The sequence below is a fragment of the Tachyglossus aculeatus genome, chromosome 17 (assembly GCF_015852505.1).
Source record: "Tachyglossus aculeatus isolate mTacAcu1 chromosome 17, mTacAcu1.pri, whole genome shotgun sequence".
Taxonomy (NCBI): Eukaryota; Metazoa; Chordata; class Mammalia; order Monotremata; family Tachyglossidae; genus Tachyglossus; species Tachyglossus aculeatus.
The window spans coordinates 14,078,497-14,105,741 of record NC_052082.1 but is presented as its reverse complement, the minus strand read 5'-3'; the positions used below and the strand labels follow the sequence as shown (position 1 = coordinate 14,105,741).

Here is a 27,245-nt window from a genome sequence, read left to right as displayed (position 1 = left end):
TATATATTAGAAAAGCAGCATGGCTTAGTGGAAAGAGCACAGGCTTGGGAGTTAGAGGTCGTGAGTTCTAATCCCGCTCTGCCACTTGTCAGCCATGTGGCTTTGGGCAAGTCACTTAACTTCTCTGCCTCCGTTACCTCGTCTGTAAAATGGGGATCAAGATTGAGCCCCAAGTGGGACAACCTGATAACCTTGTATCTATGCCAGCACTTAGAACAGTGCTTGGCAAATACCATCATTATTATTATTATATTGCAGCTTATTTACAGTTATGCTTTGAATTACTCTAAGAAGATTAAGCCATAATTTAGTGATGTTTGTCAGAGTACAGCACACATAAAGGAATTCATTTCATACTACTCTCCTAGAGTTTCTGGAACACGTAGTAATTTATAGCCTGTAAGTCCACGAGGAAGCACACCCCAAGGTGCTGGCACATTTTCAAGAAACTTAATCCTACCATCTCATAGGGTAGACATGTGCTGCTTCAGAAGCTCCCTGCTTGCCAGACTGACTGGTGTGGAATGAAGCAGGGGTTTCATACAACTTCCAGCCTCCCTCCTACAAGAGGGGGAAGCGGTTTTTTGATTCAGAACAGTCAGCCTCACCTTCTCCATCCCAAGGAAAGTGACAGAGAATTTATGTAGTAAAATAGGCAGCATTTAGGAAAACTTTAAAAATAATAAAGTGGTTAAAAATGTCTTACATTTTTTCCAGATTGTAAAATCCTTTAGAGAAGTGATCCTGTCTATTAACTCTGTTGTATGTATACGAATCAGTCAGTTATATATTTTTGAAGCCACAGCACTGTTCTAAGCACTATAACAGAATTGCTAGTCTAGTTTACAGTCTGTAGTAAATCCTAAGTACCTAATACGGTGCTCACCACACAGTAAACACTCAACAGATACCATTGCTTGGCTTTTTGAAAAGCAGCAAGGACCGAAGATCAGCTTGTGGTCTGGTGTGATTGTGACTCCATTCTGATGTTTGTGTTCATCCACTGGCAACTGTTGTGCCCGTTAGAGTGAGAGAGAGGGTCTAGCCATGTGGTTGGAAATTCAACTGGTCTTGGATTCTTTTCACTGTCCCCGTGTGATCTTGGGAAAGTTATTTGATTTTCCGAGCTGCATGAAGTAAGATCAGTGCTTTCAGACTTCCTCCTGAACTCATCAGGAGCATGAAGAAGATATGCTTGCCAAGTGCTTTTACTTTTTTCTTTGGTTCCTTTAATCCCAAATGCGATTCGGGTCATTTCATTTCTTTCATCACCTGAACATCTCGCCATGGCGTCTTTCGAGTGCCCAAAACATTACCCCATGGTTCTTTTTAATTGCACTTTGTTTCCAGGAAAAACATCATTTTGTATTTTAGTAGAGATTGAATCTGTCCGGAAGGTGCTTATTAAATTATTTCTTCAGTATAAACAATATGAAGAAAAGAGGACCATTTGTGTGTGTTGCCGAGACTTCAGTTAAAAATGAGCAGTAGAAATAATTCTCGTGGCAGAGCACTGCTTAGTGTTGAGGCTCTTGAATCTTAGTGTATCTGAGTTTGATTTGGCCGGGGGTCCTGAAGTGTAGAGAAACAGCGTGGCTTAGTGGAAAGAGCACAGGCTTGGGAGTCTGAGGATGTGGGTTCTAATCCCGGCTCTACCACTTGTCTGCTGTGTGACCTTGGGCAAGCAATTTAACTTTTCTGGGCCTCAGTTCCCTCATCTGTAAAATGGGGATTAAGACTGTGAGCCCCGCATGGGACAACCTGATTACCTTGTACCTGTCCCAGACCTTAGAACAGCTAGGTACATAGCACTTAACAAATACCATTATTATTATTTTCGGTCCCCTTTTCTTTCAGTTCTCTCTGCGTTCTGAAAACACTGCCAGATTTGCTTCATTTCTGGCAGGCTATCCATGCCTGCCTCTTTCTCTGAGCGCCTTCTTCTCCGCTCTTCCTTTTCTTCCTCGCCTCCCAACTTCTAGCAAAAGAGCTGATGTCACAACATTGAGTTTGCTGGCTCTGGCTCGTTCTGGAGTCTGTGTGGCAGCTTGCGGGGACCTTGGGTTCCTCCTCAGGATCCCCTCTGAACCTCAGATGTTCCAAAGGGTCTGGGCTAAAATGGGGTGGCTCCATTGCCTTTTAATTCTAGTGGAGTATATGAGCCCACTTGAAGACATCTAGAAGACATTCCCAAGCCCATCAGGATCCTGGGGAGAACACCTGTGTTGCGGGGAGAAGGTCCCCCAGTGCAAGAAGCAGCATGGCTCAGTGGAAAGAGCATGGGCTTTGGAGTCAGAGGTCATGGGTTCAAATCCCAGCTCTGCCAACTGTCAGCTGTGTGACTTTGGGCAAGTCACTTAACTTCTCCATGCCTCAGTTCCCTCATCTGTAAAATGGGGATTAAAACTGTGACACCCCCGTGGGACAACCTGATCACCTTGTAACCTCCCCAGTGCTTAGAACGGTGCTTTGCAATCAATCAATCAATCAATTGTATTTATTGAGCGCTTACTGTGTGCAGAGCGCTGTACTAAGTGCTTGGGAAGGACAAGTTGGCAACTTCTAGAGACAGTCTCTACCCAACAGTGGGCTTACAGTAAGTGCTTAGCAAATACCATTATAATAATACTCCAAACCCAGGGGCCAGTCTTGGGGTCAAGCAGCCTTTGGTGCTCTTGCCTGCTGGCTGAGTCCCATCCTGTGGGCCACTCTCTGCGGCAGAAATAAATCAGCACAGTGCTAAACAGTAGCCACAGGAGGCAATAGGTAAAGAATAGCTTGGGTACGAGCCTCAGCATTTCTAAGATGTGTTGGGCTTATTCACTCCTTTAGAAAGCACTGAAATCGCGCCAAACTTCCAGTTTTGGCGGGGTGGAGGGGCTTGGTATGAAAATTTGAGGAAAGCGAAGATGATTCATTTTCTGGCCAAGTACGAAAAAAGGTGAATAGAGTTTGAGCCCCATCATGTGGCAAACGTTTAAACTGCATGTCGGTTAGAGGTGTAAATCTCGGAGTAACTTATTAAGCAAACCGATCCATCAATAGTTTTGGAGTCCTAACTACTCCCAGAGAACCGTATTACATGCTAGAGAGAGTGCAATAGAGAGTATAGTCAGTTCCTCCTAAAGACATGAGAAGCAGTGTGGCTCAGTGGAAAGAGCCTGGGCTTGGGTGTCAGAGGTCATGGGTTCTAATCCCGACTCTGCCACTTGTCAGCTGTGTGTCTCTGTGCCTCAGTTACCTCATCTGTAAAATGGGGATTAAGCCTGTGATCCTCAAGCGGGACAACCTGATCACCCTGTATCCCCCCCAGTGCTTAGAACAGTGCTTTGCACATAGTAAGCGCTTAACAAATGCCATTATTATTATTATTATTATTATTATTATTATTACCTTTGCCTTCTAGGAGCTTGCAGTCTAGTGGGGGAGATACACAAAATAGTTTACCAGTAGAAGGAAAAAGACAATGGAAGAATGGGTAGATGAATAAATAAGTCCTTAAATAGTAAAGCACATAAAGCATGGCAGAAGTGTTTCCAGTCACTGAAAGTGCAAATATGCTGAGGTTATACTTGGGACAGTGTGACCTGGGGCGAAGATCATTTATTGGGAAGTGCCATCTGGGAGGCATTTTGAAAAGCACCCTCAGGAATCTCCAAATTAGGAGGGCCAGGCGTTTCTCTTTGCCCTGACTGTTCCCATCAGCCACACCTAGCCAGGGGTGGTAAAGACAAGCTGTGTCCTTAGGGTGATATCTGTAAATTGGGAGGTAGGGAGGATAGCAAAGTTCCCAATTCAATCTGGATCCTACGTGTTTCTGAGATCTGAGGTGATGAAAGCGGTAGTGCCTTAACATCTACATCTAGTCCTTTGGAGAAATTTTATCTGGAATACTTGGGCGGCAGACTCAGGGAACAGAAGGGATGGCTGGAAAAGAGAAATAGATAGGAACAACTGTCATCTTGGATAAGGTAGCAGCAGGAAGTGGTTATCCAAAGGTGTAGGTCAGGACGTATTGTCATCACTCATTCCATTGCCATCAGAGGGCCAGAACTCCATAGATAACTTCAGAGCTTGCTTTGGACAAGAGAGACAGACCTTGGGAAATCTGATTGCTAAAATACTTTAGGCTCTGAAATCACTAGAGGAATGACTTTTTAAAATGTTATTTGTTAAGCGCTTACTATGTGCCAGGCACTGTGCTAAGTGCTGGGGCCCACAGGCTTAAACGCCATTTTACAGATGAGATAACTGAGGCACAGAGAAGTGAAGTGACTTGCCCAAGGTCACACAGCAGATAAGTGGCGGAGCCAAGATTAGAATCCAAGTGCTTCTGATTTCCAGGCCTGTGCTCTATCCGTTAGGCCACGCTGCTTCTCAAAGAATAGAAAACTAGAGAGGCAGAGTGAGGACAAGGAAAAGTGGTTTGTTCCTCTTAGGGGGAGTATCCTTGGTGCTGTTCAGCAGTGGTGTCCTAAGAAGGGGATAATCTGATCTGGCATGGCCATTTTTATTTTTATTTTTTTTAATAAACTTCAGTAACATCAGCAGTTTGGACTGTTAGAAGTCGAATCAGAAGTGTTTACAAGTGATTTTGGACCAGTATCTGGCGTAGGTATATTTATGCTTTAGATGACAGATCAGAATAAGTCACTTCATGACTACCTGTAGTGGTGACTTCATTACATTTGGGCACAAAGCCCATGTTGGTAGGGTAACCATCGTCTCGCAAGGCAATTGGGTAATTAGTCTCTCATCCACATCGGTGAAAGGCATATTAAGATTATTAATTTGTTATTGCCATCTCTTCAGATTCACTGTTGGCGTCACGGTTGTTAATTGGCACCCATCTGTCTGATTACTACGCTTGACTTCTATACTCACAGTCTGATCCCCAAACTCACTTCATAGAATATAACAGGGACATTTTATTGCAACCCAAAGGAACAGCACCAGCAGAGAAAAATTTGTTTTTCCTTCAAAATAGTCTTATGTGAACAACCCCCGAACACATAGACAAGAAATTTAAGCTTTTCAAATTTAAGCAAGAAACTTTGGTTTCAAACTGTTTTTCCACCCTGGCTCCTGCCAAAATCTGTCATTTTTCCCCTTCAAAGCCACTGCATTATTGTCCCTTTCCCTCAACTGCTTGGCACATAGTAAGTGCTTAACAAACACCACCACACCAAATCCTCATAATCTCTGAAATGGACTGCTAAAATTCTCTGAAATGGACTCCTAGAAATCCCTCCTCATCAGGCTCCTTGTCTCTGGCACCGTTCTCTTGCAACCCATTTTCCATGTTAGAAGTGGTAGTAGTAATAATACTACTACTATTAGACTGTAGACTATAACTACTAGACTTCTAGTCTGCAAGTTTGTGGGCAGAGAACGTGGCTACTAACTCTTGAATTGTACTCTCCCAAGCATTTAGTTTAGCGCCCTGCACACAGTAAGTGCTTAATAAATGCCATTAATTGATAATCTAGACTGAGAGCCCAGTGTTGGGTAGGGACCGTCTCTATACGTTGCCAACTTGTACTTCCCAAGCGCTTAGTACAGTGTTCTGTGCGCAGTAAGCGCTCAATAAATACGATTGATTGATTGATTGATTGAGCACTTATTGTGTGCAGGGCACTATATTAAGCACTGGGAAAGAGTATACAAGTGCTAGACATGGACCCGGTTCCCTGAGGGACTCATAATCTATGAATAGAGACACATTGGGAGCAATGGGACAGAAATACATTAATACCGCATAAGGTACACGATACGAAAAAACTAAGTAGGAAGCTGTGGCTGTAGGAGCAGAATTTTAGACTCTTCGTGATTTAAAGTCCACAATATACCCGTAGCCACAGCAGTGGCTACCAAAGCCTCTCGCTTCCCGAGGTTTGAGGGAGGCCTCGTGCTGCAGGTGTGGTTCTCCTCTCCCAGCACCCTCCCAGGGTGGTGGAAAGCAGGGTGGAACAGAGCATCGTCAATGGTGCAGCGGGGAGCCACCGCCAGTTCCCCGGGATGCAGGATGGCTGGTGCACAAAGCGTGCCGGGGCCAGGCGAGAGTTCTTCAGCCGTGGTGGAGAGGGGCTGAAGGCGGGCTAGGGAGGCGAGGCTGCAATTGCCAGACGTTTTGGTCAGCTGGAGGTGAAAGGAGTCCAAAGGTGCACAGAGATGTTTCTTGTGCCTGACCTGTGGCACACAGCACTTTCCCCAGGGGCAGGCAGTGAGTTCCTCAGCCGTGGTGGGCGTTGAGGCCGAGATTACCAGCAGCAGCACCACCTTATTGCCATGGCAGTGACTTTCCTTGGCTGCTTGTCACTCACACAGATGCCCATTCCAGTCGGTGGATGGGGGCGATCACCTCCACAACCTTTTGAGCTTAGACCCCTGACTTGCCCATCTCGGGTCTCAGGAAAGGTCCAAAATGGCACCATCTTGGCAGAAAAACAGACAGAAAAACTGCAACCGTCAGACAAGCGTGGATTTGCTCCCCGGCCCTGAGGTGATTTTCAACGCATCTTGTTTATGACTAAAGTAAAACCCCTGGTCTAATTTTTGGATTGAAGTAAGGCTGGCCATCAAGTAAAAGCTCCTAAGACTAAGTCGCTCCATTCTGGGGTTTTCCCGACTAGACACTTTGGTAGCAAAAACAACAGCAAAGCACAATCGGCTGAAAACACGCAAAGATGACAATTAACTGCTGAAATTCAAGGATAGGGACAGCTTCAAAGGACAGCCTTTTGCCAATCTGGAGAAAGTTCATGGTGTCCACGCACTGGAGCAAGCTGGAGCATATCTATATGATATGAATACATATCTATTCTACTTATTTATTTTATTTTATCTATTTATTTATTTATTTTATTTTGTTAGTATGTTTGGTTTTGTTCTCTGTCTCCCCCTTTTAGACTGTGAGCCCACTGTTGGGTAGGGACTGTCTCTATGTGTTGCCAATTTGTACTTCCCAAGCGCTTAGTACAGTGCTCTGCACATAGTAAGCGCTCAATAAATACGATTGATGATGATGCTGATGATGTCAGCTCGTTGAAACCCATCCGCTCCTAGTTCTCATTCCTCCTCCTCCTCAAATCCCAGTCCCCTCTTTGCCCCCGAACTTGCCATAACTGGTCAGTTCGCTCTGTAGAAGTTCCAGTAGCTTCTCGCTACCGAGCAAATTCCTTATTCTCAAGTTTGGGTTTTTCAGCTTTTAAAAAGACGTAATTTGGTGGGTAATTATTGGCTTTTATTATTCATTTCTTTGGATTGGGGAAAGATCTTCCCTTTGCCTCTGGAGCCTCTTCAAATTGTGTGACTCCCATTAAGACTTTCCTTAGTAAAAATGAGGTGGCTTTGGTAGCGTACGCATTTTACCTCAAACTTTCTCGTACATACTAAACCAAGAGCAGGAGTAGTTATACTCCTGCAGTATAGCCAGAGTTGTGGGTTGGGAATCTGTTTCGGGGTTTAATGGGGGAAAACTCATCTAGCAATATATAAACTCATCTGTCTTGTAGCTACAAAGCTGGGGCAGACATGGAGAGGGGGGATGAGATCAGGCAGTAGAAGACATAGTTATAAAGGGAAGGAATCCAGAAAGAGAAGCCACAGGGATAAGAGGCATGAGAGAGGTAGGAAAACGGGAAAAACGATACTGAAAGTCAGAGAAGTCTCCACAGAAAGAGAACAGATAGCTATGATGGGGAGAAGCACTATCTTTTCCTAGAACCACAAACTATATTAATGATCATATGTTATATCTAGAGCAAGAAGAAACTTCTTGCTTGCTGGGATTCACTTTTTGGAATGAGGAAGTCTACTTCCACGCATTCAGGGTTTTTCTGTGGAGCTGCCTCAAAATAAGTTGAGCTTTATTGAATTCAATTTGTTGGTTTGGGGGCACATCCTTAACAGTTCTTTCAGCCATGTGAGAAGTTTGAGCGGAAAATGAACACAATTGCTTCAAAAATTTGATGTCTTTTGTGTTTGTGGCACTTTTCAAAAGCTGAATGTTAAAAAATATCATAAATTTTTCTGAGGTAAACGCCATGCTTATCCAATTTACCAAGAAAATTTAAATTAATTTTCCCTTTAAAATGGCAATATTAGTCTGTAGTTTGACAGTTCATGTTGCTAGTGGACAAGTTTTAAAAATTTTCCCAAGTTTTTCTACCTGAATGATGTAATACTTACTATATGTTGGATGTCTATTTTGTTGAGTGACATGGGTTTTCCACCCATGTGTAGGATTTGTTAAAATTTCTTAGGTGATCCTGATACTCTAAAGGTGAAAAAGAAAGGAAAAAATAATTTCGTGTGTGATACTGCCTTTTTGTGCATGTTGTTTGTTTTACTACTTACAAGACTTGAATAAACAAGAGGTGAAATTCAGTATTTAGAAGGGAGACTAGTTACATGGTCAACAAACATCTTTATGAAATCAAAAATACATTACATTTTAAATAGCACAATAACTATGGTGCGTTCAATTCCAGTTTCATTCTCGCTGTTAAAATTTTAAGCTAATTGTTATCCTAAGTGCTTATGTTTTGACGTTTTGAAAAGTCATCTAAATTTTTAGGAGGGAAAAGCAGAGTGAACCCTGACAATAATTTATATGCTTATTCCAGTCATCGCTGAATTTTGAAAAGCATTCTGAAAACTTTCCGTGGGCAGAGAATCGCTATGATGTTAATCGTAGACGGCACAACTCTTCAGATGGCTTTGATTCTGGTGTTGGACGTCCCAATGGAGGTAAAATTTCCTGAAGGATATCTTAAAATCTATTTAGGTTTTTTGAAACAAAGTCTGGCTACGTCTTCTTGCCGGATCTCAGCATTCATTCTTCTTTCTTGTGGTTTTGTATACTCTTTTCAATCAATCAGTCATATTTATTGAGCACCTTACTGTGTGCAGAGCATTGTAGCAGTCACTTGGGAGAGTACAGTCTAACAGTCGTCTCAGCCTCGGTGTGGTAGTAATTGTTTTCCCTTATGCCCAAAGGTAATTTTGGAAGGAAAGAAAAAAATAGTTGGCGGACACATGGCAGAAATGGTACTGAAAACGTAAACCACAGAGGAGGCTACCATGGTGGAAGTTCCCGTTCTCGTAGCAGCACTTTCCACTCTGGAAAAAACCAAGGATTGCACGAAAACAACGCCCCCAATAATGAAACTGAGAAAAAGGAAGATAAGGAAGAACGCAAAAAATTTGAGGCCGAGGATTTTGTAAGTTGTTTTGTCTCTATAATACAAACCAGATTTCATTACTTCCGCAAGTGCAGCTTACCCATTATGCCGAGGATTTTGTAAGTTGTTTTGTCTCCATAATACAAACCAGATTTCATTACTTCTGCAAGTGCTAAGTTACTTCATGAAATTTCATGCAGCTCATCTTGTTCAGAGATTCCCCCTTTCCATAGGTAAGAGGTATATTAGTATTTGGTCCATTTAATGGATTTTAAAAATCCTTATATGTAGAGGTATTTTCTCTTCTTAGAGATCCCACCTGTGATTGTGAGTCTCAGTTTTGAAGTTAGTTTTCCCGAACTGTTTGGAGGGCAAACACTGTAGCGTTTTTCAAAGTTTTGTCTTACCTGTTGTTAAATGAAAACTTTTGTCTTTTAATAAAATCAGTGTTCTTTTCCTCAAGTGCCAGCTGTACCCTTATTAACACAGGTGTTCATTTTTCAAATAAGGCCAATGATAAACAGAGAAATGCAGTTTTTGGTGAGAAAATGAATAGCCGTAATTGATATTTCCAATCATTTTTACCTAGTTTAGCTTTCTACATGTACTTTCCCTTCGATTTCTGCGTGATTGTCATTGAAGAAAAAGAAAAATAATTTTCCACCATTAACTTAAGTTTAAAGGGAAATATCTTAGAGGTGTCAGAGTACCTGGTATTACATTATTTCGAAAATGGTCATTTTCAATCTGAGCCATCATTTCTAGATTTTGCGGGAGACCAGCAGTGTGACCATAGCAAGAATTATTTAAGCTTATCAAAAAACGAGATTCAAGTTGCAAGTTTTGGAATTTGCTATTGAGGACAGTTCACCTGGTCTTGGATTAAAACCTAGTTGGACAAAGCATATTTTGAAGGACTTCTGTAGTGGGGCATAGTCTTGAGTCCCAAGTTATGTTATTCAATCAATAGTAATTATTGAGCACCCATTGAAGGTAGAACATACCTCAATAAGTACAATAGATGAGTACAATAAAATTAATAGAAACAATTAATTAATTAATTAATTTTAATTTCTATTAAAATTAATAGAAATAACTGAGACCTCAAGAATTTTTCAGTGTTGCAGGGTGGAGACACTAAATAAATTACATATAGGAGGAAGAAGTTAAAAGGCATATATAGATAGATACATGAGTTAGTTAAGAGGGTATATCTGTAAGAAAGGTTATTAGTACTTAAATGCATAAGTAGAGCAGAAGAGCTGAACAGGTATTGGGAGGGATATAAACGAGGGAATTAGAAATTAATTGGGAAGGCTTTCTGGAAGAAATTGGAAAATGGGGAGACCAGGATATAAACAGAGGGGATTAGAAATTAATTGGATAAGGACTCCTGGAAGAAATTGAGTTTCCAAAGAGCTTTGAAAACAGGGAGAGCAAGATTCTGTCAAATTTATAGGACGAGGAATTTCAGGTAGTGGGGTTGGGATGTGAGCAAATGATTGGTGTTGGTAGAGATGAGAACAAGGTACCGTGATTATACTAGCGTGAGAGGAGCAAAGAGTGCTCATTGGGGTGTATTGGAAGAAGAGAGCAGGTAAGCAGGGTGGAGAGGACCAGTCGACCCCCTCAAAGTGAGGGGTAAGGAGGTTCTGCTTGATATGGAGAGGCATGGCCGAACCATTTTGAGGTTTTTAAGGAATGGGGAGAAGTACGCAGAAAGACTTTTTAGAAAAATGATCTGGGCCAAGGGCGGGGTGTGGACAGACTGGAAAGGGGAGAGACTAAAGTTAGTGAAGAGGCCGTTGGGATAGTCATATTGGCATATGACAAGTACCTGGACCACCTTGGTAGCCATTTGGAAGGAGAGGAAGGGACAGATCCTGGGAATGTTACGGACAGTAAAATAATTATGGTACTTGATAAGCATTTACTCTGTACCAGCACTCTTCTGAGCCCTGGGGCAGATACAGGTTATTCATGTTGGACACAGTCCCTGTCCCACATGGGACTCACAGTCTCCATCCCCATTTTACAGTTGAGTTAACTGAGACACAGAGAAGTTAAGTGACTTGCCCAGGGTCACACAGCAGACAAGTGGTGGAGGTGGGATTAGAACCCAGGTCCTTCTGATTCCCAGGCCATGCTGCTTCTCACTGGATGAAAAGCCGAAAAGATTTGGTAACCACCTTAAAATGGACGTCAAATGAGAGCAAGGAGTTAGACAATGCCAAGGTTGCCAGCCTCAGAGGCAGGGAGACTAGTGGGTGGTATTGTGAACCGAGGTGAGAAACTTAGGCGAAGGAGACTGTACGGAAGGGTTGGATGAGGAAGTTAAGTTTTGGACCTCTCGAGGTTGAGGTGCCAGATAGTCATATAGAGCAATCCTGGAGGTAGGAGAAACCGTGAGATGGTAGAGAAGGAGACGCCTGGGCTAGCAAGGTAGATTTGAGAGTCGTCTGCTTGGAAGTGGTACTTAAAGCCACGGGAGTAGATGAACTCTCTGGAGGAGTGAGTTTCAAGTGAGAAGTGAAGATGATCCACAACAGGCCCTCGAGGAACACCCATAGTTTAGGAGTGAGTGATGGGGACGGTGGGAGGCTGACAGAAATTCACTCCTTCCTCTGTTCTACGTGAAAATTTCATTGGGAATTCAAATTCTTTTTGGAGAGCAGCAAAGATTCCATTTGTTCTTTTATCAATGAGTGTTATTACTGTTCACGCAAGCTAAGCATTTCAATGCTTCTTTTCAGCCATCTTTAAATCCTGAATATGAACGAGAACCAAACCAGAATAAATCTTTAGCGGCAGGTGTGTGGGGTAAGTGGTTTTCTTTTTTTTTGAGCTATATTTTTAGTAGATAAACTGTTGAATTTCTTCAGGTTAAAAACACAGTGCAGCAAATGGGCAGAAATTCTTTCTCTTTTTCATGTACCTGTCTTCTCAGCGGCATTGTTTGAATCAGGCTTCTTTGGTCTTTAGAAAATCAGACTTGGTTTTTTGAAGAGAAATATTGCCTACAAAGTGTGACTTCCTAAGAACTTTGCAAAAGTTCCAACCAGTTTAAGCTTGGCTGTATTGAAGTGATGACTAATTTTTGTCTTTATTTTTTGTAGAGGACTTAAATTTTGTGAGAACAAAAATATGTAAACCATTTTAAATGAGTGATTTGTAGTTTGCCAATTTTAACTAGAATTGAACCATATGTAACCAAAATTTTGTCATTTCCCAAGCGCTTGAATTTCTAATTTTATTGCATTCTAAAGGTTTATATCCTTAGGTAATAGTCATGGTACACTGGACATTTGGGGAAAGGGATTTTAGTTGGAAAAATTTACCTGGTAAATTAATCAGTGGTATTTAATTGAGTGCTTACTGTGTGCATAGCACTGTACAAAGTCCTTGGGAAAGTACAATATATGAGAGTTGGTAGACATATTCCCTGCCTACAGCGAGTTTACAGACTAGAGACGAGCTTACAGTCTAGAGGTAAATGGCATTTTATCACAGAAGTTTTTGTCTGATCTTATGCTATGCCGTAGTTATGGTTTCTGAAGACAACTTTTTATAGCAATCAGAGCTAAACTGACAATAATTTAGCATTGTAGAAGAATGAACGTTGTTATGTGCTGTATTGTGAAGGAAAACAGATAGCAGTGTTTTTTAAAGACTCCAGCGGAAATGTAGTGATGGAGTTGACAATATCCAGTTGTAGGATTCAGCCTGCTAATGCATTAGAATGATTCATTGTGGCCTAAGTATTGCAAAACAAAATCTATTCTTAACCTGGTTTCAGTGTCAAACGATGCTTCCTCTAGCTTCATCTCTGGGCATAGCCAAGCAGAGGAGTGAATAGGGGTGGGTTACTCTTGTTGCCAACATCGGTGTTGTGCTGTTAGACACCTGAAGTGACGTCTGCATTAACAGTAATGTGTGTGAAGAGGCTGTCACTCCGACACAACCATGCCAAGGATCATGAGGTCGGCAGGGGCCCGGGCTGGTTCAGAAGTTGCCAGAGAAGAGGGAACTGGCACTTAGCACTGGGATTGGTGATGAACTGGGAGCTAGTTGGGAGCAGGAGGTTGGTGGGGAATTTGGCTGGGAGAAGGCAGATAATTGAGGAGTGTGGAACTAGGGCACAGAGTTGGAAGTAAGCCTGCAGCCAAGTTTGAGAAGGAGGATTGGTGACAATCCATATATTTATTGAGCGCTTACTGCGTGTAGAGCCCTGGACTAAACGCTTGGGAGAGTCCAGTACAACAGAGTTGGTAGACACATTCCCTGCCCGCAATGAGCTTACATTCTAGACCTCTTTTGCCTATAATTGAAGACCATTTTATTATCTTACACTAATTGCACTTTAGCTTCTGTAAGTTTGTTCCAATGCACTTGCACAATTTCCTTATTTTTGTCTTGAGGATTCTGACCCGACGTTCACTTTTTGAACTTTTTCCATATGCTTTTTTGGTCTCTGGAAGGTTTTGCTAACTTGGCATCTTGCTGCCTTTCTTGTCTTCCCTTTGCTCAAGTCTTCTTTGTTCCTAAGCTTCCTAAGCCTGGAGATTTTGTCTTTTAAAAGAGCAGTTAGCTTTCTTGGATTCCATCTAGACCTTCCTTCCATCAGGTCCTTTGCATGTCCTAAGCCCTTTATCATTTCCAGTATGTTGCTGACTTACCTCTTTCCCTTCTTTTAAGATCTTGACTGTGATCTCTCACCAAAGTTTCCATGTACCTTTGAATCCCCCAATCAATTCCTCCCATAGTAAGGATCAAATCAAGGGCACCTAATCAATGCCTCTATTTTGTACACAAGAAAATTGTCTCCAGGGTGATCCAGAAAATCTGTTTGCTGACCCGGGACTCACCGGCTTGCTCTTCCTATAGATTTCGGGGTATTCATAGTCTCCTACTGTCTTCTTATCGTGACCTGTAGCCACTTTGTTGAATTGACCAAAAAAGCCTTTGGCTTAAATGGCTAAAATAGACTCCTCCATCTTTCTCTTTAGCCCAGAATAACTTCGTTTATTGGCCTCCTTCTGTTTGGTAGCAGTCTCAGCAGGTATAGTTATCCTTGATGTACAAGGCAGGCCCTTCCTTTTCCCTTTCTCTCTTTTTGGAACAACTTACAACTTGTATCAATCAATTAATCAATGGTATTTACTGAGCACTCACTATGTGCATAGCAGCATAGTGAGTGCTTGGGAGACTCCAATACAGCACAGTTGGTAGACACGTTCCCTACCCATCTTATCTTGCACTCTAGTCAAGAGTGGTTTCACACTATATCACATTGTTTCACATAAATTTCAGTAAGTTCCTAAACTGAGATGTCCAGGTTTTCTGTGTATTTTCCATGTCCCCGGAGGCCCCTTCTTTTGCCCTTCATCCCTTGACATCCTCACTAAAGTTTTTCAAGCTTTCCCTGGGGTTCAGACCACCCCTGCCCCATAAGAGCGGACAGTGTCTTAAGTTATATGCCGAGTAGAACTCTCTCCACCCAAACTTTCCCGTTCCCGAGTGATAGCCCAGTTACTCTTCATCTCGGTTAATTTGGAAGTTTCAATTACCTAGAGAAAATATAGTTTCGATTCTAGGCATGTGAAAATGTATAAATGCACACTGTGAAATAGTTTAAGTTCTCCTGTTTCTCTGCCTTGGCATAGCCAGGTTCCAGTTAAATTCAGTAAAGGGGAACAAAATTGGTTGGCGCTGGTCAATTTTATTATCTGACAAGATGAACTAATGTTTGTGGCACCTCTTTTCCTTTCTTTTTTTGTTTTTTGAAGTTCAAGGAATCTTGCTTGGTTTTAGTCATTTTAATTGCCTTGCTGAAGGCAAAATTTATATATAGGTTCTTTGGAAATGGATGGACAAATTGTTATAGGAAACAGATGTATTGCGTTATTAAAAGCATCAACTACCTGCCCTTTGTTTGCCCAGAATATCCTCTGAATCCTAAATCCAGAGCTCCAAGAATGCTCGTCATTAAGAAAGGGAGTACAAAAGACTTGCAGATATCTGGATTCCCGGTAGGAGGAAATCTTCACTCTCAGCCAGTTAAGAATGGGACTGGCCCAAGTGTTTATAAGGGCTTAGTCCCTAAGCCTGCCGCTCCCCCTTCAAAGGTAAGTTTCTGCTCTTTCCGTACGGTAAAGATTAAGTTGCATTCTGCTGCCGGTGAGGGAATTTTGACGAGCTAGGCCTATTTGGTAATGTATGAACTGGACTGACTAGTTTAAGGAAAGTGACCCAGCCATCCCAAATAAGCAGTGCACAATCTTCCACGGGGGAGCAGTTCATCTTTCCCGCCCCGATACTCATTGTGAATGACGCGGTGTTTCTCCAGTACGGCCGCGGGCCTTGCAAGAGAGGATCTCAGGTGGCGGTCCGGAAAGTCGGGTCCCTAGCGTGAGTGGAGAAGATGCTAGTGAGGCCTGGTGGTCGTAGGGGAAGGTGGAGCCTGACCTCTGGAAAGGGGCAGCCCGGCAGAATGGTGTTTGGAGAGAAACTGGTGTATGCATTTTCATCATCCTTAAATTGTCCATCCTAACCTACCTCTTCCCTTTCTAGGCGGAATCCAGTTGTCTCAAAGTTTGACATTTGGTCAATCTGCTAAAAATGTTCTTGTGTGACTCGATATGTAACTGTTAGTTAACTGACAGAACCGCTTATTTGCAGTGCGAAAGAAGGTGTATTGGGTGCAGAAATAGCTGCATTAGCTGAAATATTTTACGTAAATACAGAAAAAATGCTAGGCTTTGGACCAAATCGCCTTAGCCATGGTTTATTCTTTAATGTTTGAGTATTGGATAGCGAACATAGTATGACATGAATGCAAGTACAAAATAAGGCAAAAGTAATGTCTTTTGCAAAAAATATGTAATTAGTTGAGGGGTAGGTAATTTGTTACTTGTTGAAATGCCTTAGTCTTTCACTGTCTTCCAGAGAACTTTCTTCTAGCCAGTAATTGCATTTTGTATTTTGTTTTATTTAGCCTATACAGTGGAAAAGCCAAACTAAAGAAAATAAGCTTGGCACTCCTTTTTCTCACGAGTCAGCCTATGGCATTGGCAATTTTAATTCTTTCAAGTCAACAGCCAAGAATTTTAGTGTATCACCAAATTCTGTGAAGGAGGTACAGTAACATTTTTATCCTTTTGGGAAACCCTTTATAACTAATAGAATCGAAACCACAGGATTTCACTAAATGGTAATGGGAATAAGCGGATATGAATACAAAATCCCTTGAGAGTTTTTTCGGGTGTTTAAAAACAGAACAGATATATTATAAGCCATTTTTGAATCTTTTCTGTATGGAAAGTCCTGCCAAACTATTTTGTAATTTGTGGAAAAGGAATCATTTTTGGAGGATACCACAGAGGAAAAGAACAGTTTCATTGTTAAGGCGTTTCTAGTTCTTTGAGATGTCCCACAGCCACATTTTAGGCTGGTACCTGAAAAATAGCTTAGGTGTTCAATTGGGTAAAGTATGCCATTCCCCTGTTTTCTTTATTCTGTGCACTAGCTAATAGGTGTTTCTAACCCAACCATTTCTCTCTGTTTTCGTCTTTTTTTTCTTTTTCCATTAGTGCAATCGCTCAAATTCCTCTTCTCCTGTTGACAAACTTGGTCCGCCTCGTCTAACCAAACTGACTCGAATGCGTACTGATAAGAAGAGCGAGTTCTTGAAAGCATTGAAAAGGGACAGAGTGGAGGAGGAGCACGAAGATGGAAGTCACGTTGGACAGGAGAAGGTAGTTTGACTTACAAAGCATCTTGTGGCTGTGACTTAAAAAAAAATGTCCTTTTCATTCTTCCAGTGAATCATAGATTTCCGGAATCTCCCACATGCTGAGAGAGGACATTGAGGCCTCACCACAGGCCTGCTCATCACCTGTGGCCCCCAGAGTCATCCGTGGTGGTCCACAGTCCCTTTCAGACACCAGGATTTTGGTGTGCACTGTTTGAAGTCTGTTTATGGACTTCCTGACCATGCATTATTTAATGCTCATCCAGGGTGATGCGTTTGCTGGGGTTTTCAGTTTCTTCTGGCTCTGACCTGCCCAAATATGCACAAGGGGTGCAATCTCTCTCACTTTGGGTTGACTCTCTGCTACCCAGTTAGTAGCGGCAGTCCCCATTCCTTGCCGATTCTCTCCCCGGTCCTTGTTGTCATCCACTCCTTCATTCAGTTCATTCGGTCGTATTTATTGAGTGCTTACTGTGTGCAGAGCACTGTACTAAGCGCTTAGTACACCCCCAACACCATTCTCCCCATATTACTGGGTAAGAGACCCCAGGAGTTTTCCAGTAAATAGCACATTCAGAATTCCTCCCCCACACAGAAATTCCTGTGAAAGTGTAACAAAAAGGTACAATGAAATACTAGGCAGCATTTCTTCAATTTTTAAGGCTTCCTACATGACTCTCAAGTTCCAGGCAACTGTCTACTGAACAGTGATTAATTTATTATCATCATCATCGATCGTATTTATTGAGCGCTTACTATGTGCAGAGCACTGTACTAAGCGCTTGGGAAGTACAAATTGGCAACATATAGAGACAGTCCCTACCCAACAGTGGGCGCACAGTCTAAAAGGGGGAGACAGAGAACAAAACCAAACATACGAACAAAATAAAATAAATAGAATAGATATGTACAAGTAGAATAAATAAATAAATAGAGTAATAAATATTCAATGTAATATTGTATTGCTTTTCAAAACCCACCTGTTTCACCACTCAGGTTCTCGAGGTTCTAAGGTAGAAATGATTACTGGTCTCGTTTTAAAATGATGGAGTCTGTGGATTTTGTTTCATAAAGAGGTTAGGTACAAGGTGGCATTCTTCAGTGAGAGAGTTGTCCAATCATTATTTTTCACTCACACACTTTCACACCAGAATCTACATTCTATGATTATCCATGATTATCTATTATCCATGATAACTCTAGAAAGTAGGAAATGCGAACTCCATTTATAGTTGCAAAAACTAAGTGGCACAAATTAAAATTAGGAATTTCCTAGTCCCAAACCACTTCCTGAGTGAAAGAAGATAGGTGTCCCTTTACCAAGGGTTTCTCACCACTCCGTATTCTGGGGCAGGGATCGAGGGGAGGGAGAGCCCTTTCTAGAGAGCGATAGCAATCTGGACCTTCATTTTACAAGCTGTGGACAGAAAGGAGTGTGAACATTCCTTTTTCGTTTAGTGCTACCAATGCCAAGAAGTATTTGAAGTAGTCTGTAGCCTCCCCATCTTTGAAGTTTTCCTTCAAAGGAAAGTTTGGGTGTATCTCAAATTGGGTAAGAGTGTGTGGGAGAATTTCATGGCAGCTTGAGATGAGATTATTTAGGTTTCACTTCTCCCTCTGTACCTTATTGATAATCATCATAATAATAATTATGGCATTTAAGCGCTTAATCTGTGCCAAGTACTCTGTGAAGGACTGGGGTAGATACAAGTTCATCAGGTCGCACAGGGGGCTCACAGTGTAAGTAGGAGGGAGAAAAGGTGTTGAATGCCCGTTTTGCAGATGAGGGTTCTGAAGCGCAGAGAAGTTGCGACTTGCCCAAGGTCACACAGCAGACAAGTGGTCGGATCTGGGATTAGAACCCAGATCCTCTGGCTACCAGGCCCACGCTCTTTCCAACAGTCTTTGTGCTTCCCGTTTGTATAACGAAGTGCAAACAGAGAATCTTGGCAATTTTTTCCTTACCCACTACTCTTAAAAACTTCTCCTGAGCCAAACCTTTGAATACAGATATATTTCCTAATAGTTACGCGGAGCAAGGTTGGGCCAGTTTAGCAAGATTGTGTGCAGAAAAAGGCTCTTTCTGTTTTATAGATAAGATTACATTTTTTTCTGGGGACGTATCACTATGTCCAGAGCTGCTTGGAGGACACTCTGATAAAGGGGCCGGGAGCTATGCTGCTCTGGCTGAGAATATGTAATTATTGTCATTATTATAATTATTCTTTCTACTAATGACATTTGTTAAGGATCACTAGGTACTAAATCCTGGAGAAAAACACCAGAAGATCAAATTAAGGCCTACTCCTGAGTTTACAATCTAAGTAGCGGAAGACAGCCAACAGAATAGTATCATTTAAATGCAGTGAAAATTTAAAATCACAGAAAAATATTATTCCTAGTCAGAGAATCTGTAACAAGACTGGAGGTGCAGCCGCTTTTGCACACAGTAAGCGCTCAATAAATACGATTGATTGATTGATTTTGTTCTCTACCCACCCAAACAACGCTGATAGGAATGGAGAGCAAAGAAAATGCGGCAGTGGCCAAGGGCATCAGCGTGACCTAGTGGATAGAGAGCACAGACCTGTGCAAGTCACTGAACTCTTCTGTGCCTCAGTTACCTCATCTATAAAATGGGGATTAAGATTGTGATTGTGAGTCCTCTGAAGGACAGGGACTGTGTCCAACCTGATTAGCTTGTACGTACCCCAGTGCTTAGCATAGTGGCTGGCACAAAGTAAATGCTTAACATGCCCCCATAAAAAAGGGGGCATGGTTTTGGCAAGAAAGCAAGTTCCCAGAGAAAAAAATTCCAGGAAAATGAGATTTGACTAAATCACTTTCAGTTCGGCACTCCAGCTCGGAATTGGTTTTAAGGAACACTTCGTTCTGCTGGAGCTTGTGTTTTTATTGTACATTTTGAGGAGTGTTAGAGGAGCCAAGTACATCTCCCAAAGAAACGGTCGTGTGCCTGGCGATAGACACGGGGTGACTCTCTTACCCATGAGTGTTCCTTTGATGCAGAGCTGTGCAAGAACACAGCCCCGCTTTCTAGGAGAATTGGGGTGTTTTCTTGAGGCAGAGCTCTCATTTCAAACCCCGGCCTTAGGAATTGTCATTCCGATGACACTTTTGCCAGAATGCATTTGTGAATGCGCTACTTGTTCTTTGTAATTTCCTATTCGACCTGCTTAATACCTACTTTTGATTCTTTAAAAACAGGATGACGAGTCATTTAATTTGCATAACAGCAACAATCCTCACCACGAGAGAGACATAAACCGAAACTTTGATGAAAGTGAAATTCCTCAAGAAAATGGGAATGCTTCAGTGATTTCCCAACAGATCATTCGGTCGTCCACCTTCCCTCCAGCAGATATACTTTCAAGTTCACTCGAGGCAGAGCACAGGTTCGTATTATTCAACGTGCGTTCTCGGTCAGGATTTTAGTAGCGTACAGTAGTTCATTTGGATCGACTAGCAGACAGATTCAGAAGTGTGAATCCAAGTATCCTTGCTTATTTTAGTGTTCTATCCTTTCCCCTGTAGATCTTTCTATGCCTTGAAAGCTAGAAAGTTTAGATTTAAAGAGTCACTTTGTGGTGGATTAAAGACCCAGTTGAATTTCTTCTGTCTTACACACTTTTTGTATTAAGAATCCGTCCTTGACCTGAAGAACAGGCTGGACTGTGGATTTGGGCCAGAATCACCAGAGATACTTTTTAAATCTTTGGCATTTTCCTCGTCACATGTAGCTCGTGTTTCCAGCCACATTAGGAACTTCATTCAAGGTTCAGTCCAAAACTAGAGTCGTCATTAGCTTCTGACTAGGTGAGCCAAGGAACAGCGATTCATTCATTCATTCAATAGTATTTATTGAGCGCTTCTGCCTTTTAACTTTCTGTGCCCTGAATTAGAGACCTAAGGGCACTTGCCACTAAAATGTACTCAATGAACCTTTAGTTCTGTGACTCCCTATGCCTGTTGGGCTAAGAACGTGAAAATTCAAGGCCACCTAATTACTCCCTCCATAAATTCTCCAGACACTCAGAGGTGCTCACCGCTCAATATCTTTCTAATAATTAAAAGGGCAGAGCTGCTGGAGCTATGTCTAAGAATCAAGGCTGATGCGGAAAATCACCTCCAGAAAAAGGTGTTTTTTTGCATAGTTTCACAAAGGGCATGCAGAAGCCACAGATTTTGAAGTGAAGTTCCTTGAAGGATCTTTTCAGCCTGGAGAAGAATTGCTCAGAGCAGGCATCGTGAGAGAGGAAGCTATTGGATTAATTGAATCTTGGCTATGCTTAAGTAGCAAAATAGCTTGCTACCTGGTCACCCTCTGGCAACCCTTCTAGGCCTTCCCTTGGCTTATTATCGGTATCAAACCTCAGCCACTTTTCTGTCAGCTTCATATTATGCTTTATATATTTGTTTCCGTACCCAGCATTTGTGTGATCAGTAAATCATTGTCACATTTATTGAATCAATCAGTTCCATTTATTGAGTGCTTACTATGTGCAGAGTGCTGTACTTAGCTCTTGGGAGAGTACAGTACAACAGAATTAGCAGACACGGTCCCTGTGCTTTATGACCTTACAGCCTAGATTGGGGGAGACAGACCTTAATATGGTTAAATAAATGGATGAGCATATTTGGTGTTTCTCTGTCTCTGCCGTTAGAGTGGAAGCTCCTTCTGGGCAGAGAATGTGCCTTGTGCCTCTGTTTTTTTATAGAAAGTAGTTAGTACAATGCACTGCTAGGCCTCCCTGGGCAGACCGTCCATGAAACCCCCAAGGAGAAACTTTATCTGTCTTCCCTTTCCCCTTGGAAAAGGCACATTTTGTCTTTGTAAATTTCTCCTACTATTCTCCCAATGATCTGTTGGCCGATAGCGCTCTTATGCCAGGGCATGTCGCATGGCCCTGCATGGTTTTGGTCAGGTTCCCCTTTTGGGTTTTCAGCGTACCCCTTCTGGGTTTCGTTTCCTCCCTTCATCGCTTGTCATGGTGAGCACTACGCTTGAGCGAGTTCCAGTCCTCACAGATTCCAGTGGCTTCTTCCTCTCCACCCTTTACCTGCATTGGTAACTGGCTCTGCCTGCCTGTCTGTCTGTGTGGATGTGTACATGTGACATGCACCAATGAAAAGCATAATTTTTTTGTTTTTTGTTCTGGGGAGAGAGGAACTAATTTATGTGGGGTTGCAATGGATGATAGGGACAGCAAGCAAATGTGTTTGTGGAGAGTGTCTTAATGTGGTTCTTCATGTGGCATTTTTGGGGAATACTCTAGATTTTTTTTCTCCCTTGCAGTCATTGTAGAAGTGTAGATTTCCGCATCTAAAGTTAGAACTTTTCCTAAAATGCAGATCCTCTTGTAGCCATCTTGATCCACATGGATGATCCCCATCTTCAAACAGAGAATGGGTTTGATAATCCAAAGGCACGACAAGGATAATCATCATTTGGGCTTATATTGCTCAAAGACTTTTTTGTGTGTGTTTGTATAATGTATCTATAAATAAGGAGGGTGCTTTCAAAGCCAGAGGTGCTTAGGGTACATTTCTGTTAAAGGATTAGTGAGTAGTATTGTTCATCACTGCTGCCACCGACACCTGTTGTGAGGATAATGGCTGGTATTTCTCTTCCACTGGTTGACTTATATATAATTCAACCTCTTTCAAATGTATTGTTTTACGCCGTCCTGCCTTTCCCTATTGCTTGCATTTGGAAAGTAAATTAGCCCAGCCTTCTGAATGAGTACAAAAGTGGACATAGCCCACAGAATTGTTTTTACTAGCTCATTGTCCATTTCCATCACCCTACCCTTTTCCATCCTTCCCTGGCTAATTTTTTTGGACAGGCAAAAGCCTGGAAATAAATGAAATGAAGTCAGTATTTCAGATGTTTGTGTGTTGCACCAGTTAAAGGAGAACAGTAAATTGTGTTTGTGAATAATCTTTCTGGAGCCACAGGTGAAGTGATTAATACTGAAAGATCAGTTTCTCCCTGTGATAAGATATTTAACTGTCAGCATCACATCATAATCAGTAGCACTTTTGGAGGGTCTACTGCAGGCAGAGCACTGTACCAGGTCAAAACAACCTTCAAGAACCTGAGGAATTAATGCAGGTGGAGACAAGCACAGATTCGTTCTGGGGCAGGGACAGCTGTATATGAAGCTGGAGTGTACAACATGATCAGCACATGGGAGATTAATATGGGAAAAGTAATTGAAGGAAGTGGATTTTAGCAAAGAGTTCAAGGAAGGAAAGAATGAAAGAGAAATGGGAGGGTTAAGTGGTTGAAGTAACATGAGCCATACCTTGGAAGTGGGGGAAGTTCAGAAGAGGAAGACATTTTATAAGTAAAAGTCAGTGATGGTGTTAAATTCAGTCACCATCTGCAACTGTTAAATATTGAATCATATTTGTCGTCCATTGTTTTCATTGACCCCTGCTTCCAACTTCAGTACATTAGAGATCCTGGAAAAGCAGCAGCATTTTCTGAAAGCCTCAGAACTAGAAAATAGGAAGGACGTTCTGGACAAAGGACAGCAGAAGCACTGCTGCTCTGTTTTTTTTTTTATGTTGATCAAGCGAGTTTTCTCAAGTATTTTTCTGTGACAGTTGGCCCTTCCACCAAGGCACCTGGACCGGTTGTTCTGTCTAGCCCTGGACTGAGTCACAAAATTAATGTTAGACATTCCCTCAGCAATTTCAAGACGATTTTTCACTCCTAAGCGTAAATTCAGTAACCGTGGGAACGTCAGTATGTGGTAGCGCATCTCCAGCTGGGCACGAGTTACGTGACATCTGTTTTTTCTGCCAAGCAGGCGATTGTCTTGTACTTTAAAGTCACGACTTTTTGTGATCTGTGTTTGTGTTTTCAGGTTGTTAAAGGAGATGGGTTGGCAGGAAGACGGTGAGAATGATGAAACATGTGCACCACTTACTGAAGATGAAATGAGGGAGTTCCAGGTCATTAGTGAACAGGTATTAACCGAGAGGCATGAAGTCATTCATGACTGCATTTACTTGTTTGTTAACAAAGCATAACCGAAAGGTAGCAGGACTACTTAGCCTGATGGACTGTGACAGTTTTTTCCCCCTTTGGAGCAGCAGATAGGAGAGAGAGTTGAGGCTCAAGAAGCGAGCTTTCAGGGGTAGGATCTTCACTCGCACGACACTAAAGAATTAATAACTGTGGTCCAGCGTAGCCGGTCGCTTCCATTTTCACTGTTTACTCACCAAGAAAGTTACACTTCGTTGAAAGAGTAAAGGGCGCATTTAAGTGTTCATTCATTCATTCATTCAATCGTATTTATTGAGCGCTTACTGTGTGCAGAGCACTGTACTAAGCACTTGGGAAGTACAAGTTGGCAACATATAGAGACGGTCTCTACCCAACAGCGGGCTCACTGTCTAGAAGGGGGAGACAGACAATGAAACAAAACATATTAACAAAATAAAATAAATAGAATAGATACGTACAAGTAAAATAGAGTAATAAATATGTACAAACATATATGCATATATACAGGTGCTGTGGGGAGGGGAAGGAGGGGGCTCAGTCTGGGAAGGCCATACAGTTCATATTCGACCAAGATACGAATGCAAATATATTGTTCCCGTAATGACACCTGAACAAAATCAGCTTCTGACATTAATTTGAGAAGGGACGCTGCAACTGTGCTTTTAATTTGTAATCTTGAGTTTTATGCAAGTACCAAAACAGCTCGTCTAAATAGATTCAGCTAAGCAGGTGGAGTTAAAGCAGACTATTCCACAAGGAAAGGACCGGTGTAAAAAAGAATGCGCGTCATAATCTGAGTCAGCAGATTAGGACCCTGCGTAATTCCTAGGTTAGGGATTCAGCTGCCTAATCTTGGAGAGTGGAATTGAGCAGAGGGCACCAAATGTGGTGTCAGCGTAGCACACAGTTTCCCAGCTAAGGAGTGGAGTTGGAGGGCTAGGGAAGGGGAGGGAGAGTCCAGGTTTGGTCCTGAGATGGACTGGAGGGTAGGAAACGGAGATGCAGAAGCAGCATCAGCATTTGGGAAAGCTGGGTTTCCAGAGTGCAAGGCAGCCTGAAGACAGTCGGGATGAAACAGATGAGGCAAAGAGCTCGCTTCAAGATGGGGTAGCATTCACTGGGTTCGGGAAAGTTTGAGGCTGAGGATTTATTCTGAGAGCCAGGGAAGATCCCTGGAAGTAACGGTGAGTGCATGTATGGGTAGTAGACAGTTTTAGGCAGTGAACTCCCGTAGCCAGACGTCATGGCCCTGATTTTTCAGCTCCGAGAGATCTCCCGGTACACCTCTTCCAGTGACCTGCCCCACCAGCTTGGAAGGAGACTGAGAGGCACCCTCCTCCTGAATCCAGGACTGTGGAGAAGGGAGGAAGCCGTCCGGGTCCGGTTTCTCACCACCGAGCCCCCGGCATCCTTGGTCTCTGAGCTAGGGACCAGCCAAGTCTAGCCCCCTTCCAAACCAAAGCGCAGGTTTAGCTGATGCAGGGGAGGTGGCCCGGTCCATTCATTCATTCATTCATTGTCGTATTTATTGAGCGCTTACTGTGTGCAGAGCACTGTACTAAGCGCTTGGGAAGTACAAGTTGGCAGCATATAGAGATGGCCCCTAACCAACAGTGGGCTCACAGTCTAGATGACACCTGGAGGGCTGTCACCTGCCTCACTTCCCGGCCTGTGATCCAGGCAGTGGCGGGTTTGGTGTAGATCGAAAAAAGGTCAGTGATTCAAAATGAGGTGGGACCCGTGTCTTTTGGAAAAACCGACAGCTTGCTGGACAGATTCGGATGGCTTTTTACCCCACTTTGTGCTCCCTACTCGGCTAGATGAATGAATTTCTCCCTAGATGCAGGGAGTTCAAGAGCTGTTCTAGACCACAAGGTTCCATCTAGTGGACTGCAGTTATTCATTCATTCATTCAGTCGTATTTATTGAGCTCATACTGTGCGCAGAGCACTATACTAAGCACTTGGAAAGTACAATTCGGCGACAAAGAGAATCCTTACCCAACAACTGTCCAGAAGTGGGGAGACATCTGCAGCTGGAATTCATGACCCTCCCTCATCACCTGGCTTCAATCCAGGAAGGATACCTGTAAGATTTAGCTCAGGCTCACCATTTATCAAGAAAAAAGATTCAGGACCTTGAGTGGAAATTTTCATTTTTAATAATCAATCAGTGGTATTTATTGAGCGCTTACTGTGGGCAGGGCACCATACAAAGCGCTGGGCTGACGGTTAGGGTTGTTTGTTTTTGGAGCAAGCGGCTGGGAATTTTCAAGTTATTCACTGAGACCCCTCCTGTTTTATATTTCAGCTGCAAAAAAATGGCCTCCGAAAAAATGGCATTTTGAAAAATGGCCTGATCTGTGACTTCAAATTCGGACCGTGGAAAAACAGCACTTTCAAACCCACTATTGAGAATGATGACACAGAGACAAGCAGCAGCGACACATCCGACGACGACGACGTGTGACTTCCCTCACAGCTTTAGAAGCGTTAGCGTGATACATCTCATACCGTTCGGGGGTGAATTGTAAAAACGAAGAACTCTCATTTATGTAGTAAAATGCCCCGTTAGAAGAAGATTCTTTGGGGACTTCTTTACGAAGAGAACCAAGAATGTTGTGTTGGGCCGTGTTGAACATTACTATAATTTCTTTGTAAATGAATGTTGTAGAAATGAGGACTTTGGTTGACTCTCTTCATCACTGCAGCATTTCTCTGACTAGCAATGTGACGATGTAACAAATGAGATTGTTTCTCATTTAATAAAAAATGTGTCATGTTTTGCAAAGCTTCCGTCTTAAAATGTCGAGGTCTTTCAGCAAAAAAGGGCAACTTAACAAACACTGTTTCGCTTGCAGTCATATTTCTTTCTTACAATGAAAATCCTCAAGGCCACTTTGTACGCTAAAAAATGGACAATGTAGCATGTTGGCTAAAATTGGAGCAAGTGCACTAAAACTTTTTTTTCCTCAACTGAGCTGTTGTACTGTTCACTTTTTGAAACATTGCTCTTTAGCCGTTTGTAGTGCAGTAACTGTTAAAGGAAAAGACTCTCGCCATACTTAAGATTTCTAGGTTCGATCGGAAACCAAGAGCTTTAGGTGGGTACGCTGCAAGACCCAGGATTTTCAGAGTAGATAATAAGAAAGAATATTGTGGGAAGAAATACAGATTTTGATAAATTACTACACGCGCAGAAAAGCTGACTGACTGGATCTGTCCACTACCCGGAAAATAAAACTGGATTTTCAGAATGACGTCTCCTTGCCTAG

At 42.4% G+C, this 27,245-nt stretch overlaps 1 protein-coding gene across 1 annotated transcript in view; it reads left to right on the top strand.

Moving 5' to 3' along the window:
- The window catches only part of GPBP1 (GC-rich promoter binding protein 1), a 73,147-nt gene extending 46,197 nt beyond the window's left edge, over positions 1 to 26,950 (top strand). The window contains exons 4-12 of the mRNA XM_038759114.1: positions 8,628 to 8,751; positions 9,001 to 9,224; positions 11,939 to 12,005; positions 15,126 to 15,310; positions 16,180 to 16,320; positions 16,775 to 16,939; positions 20,161 to 20,348; positions 23,829 to 23,931; positions 26,282 to 26,950. Coding sequence (XP_038615042.1) covers positions 8,628 to 8,751; positions 9,001 to 9,224; positions 11,939 to 12,005; positions 15,126 to 15,310; positions 16,180 to 16,320; positions 16,775 to 16,939; positions 20,161 to 20,348; positions 23,829 to 23,931; positions 26,282 to 26,440 — 1,356 coding nt within the window. The 3' untranslated portion in view covers positions 26,441 to 26,950. The remainder of the gene's footprint in view (positions 1 to 8,627; positions 8,752 to 9,000; positions 9,225 to 11,938; positions 12,006 to 15,125; positions 15,311 to 16,179; positions 16,321 to 16,774; positions 16,940 to 20,160; positions 20,349 to 23,828; positions 23,932 to 26,281) is intronic.
- The last annotated feature ends 295 nt before the right edge of the window (positions 26,951 to 27,245 follow it).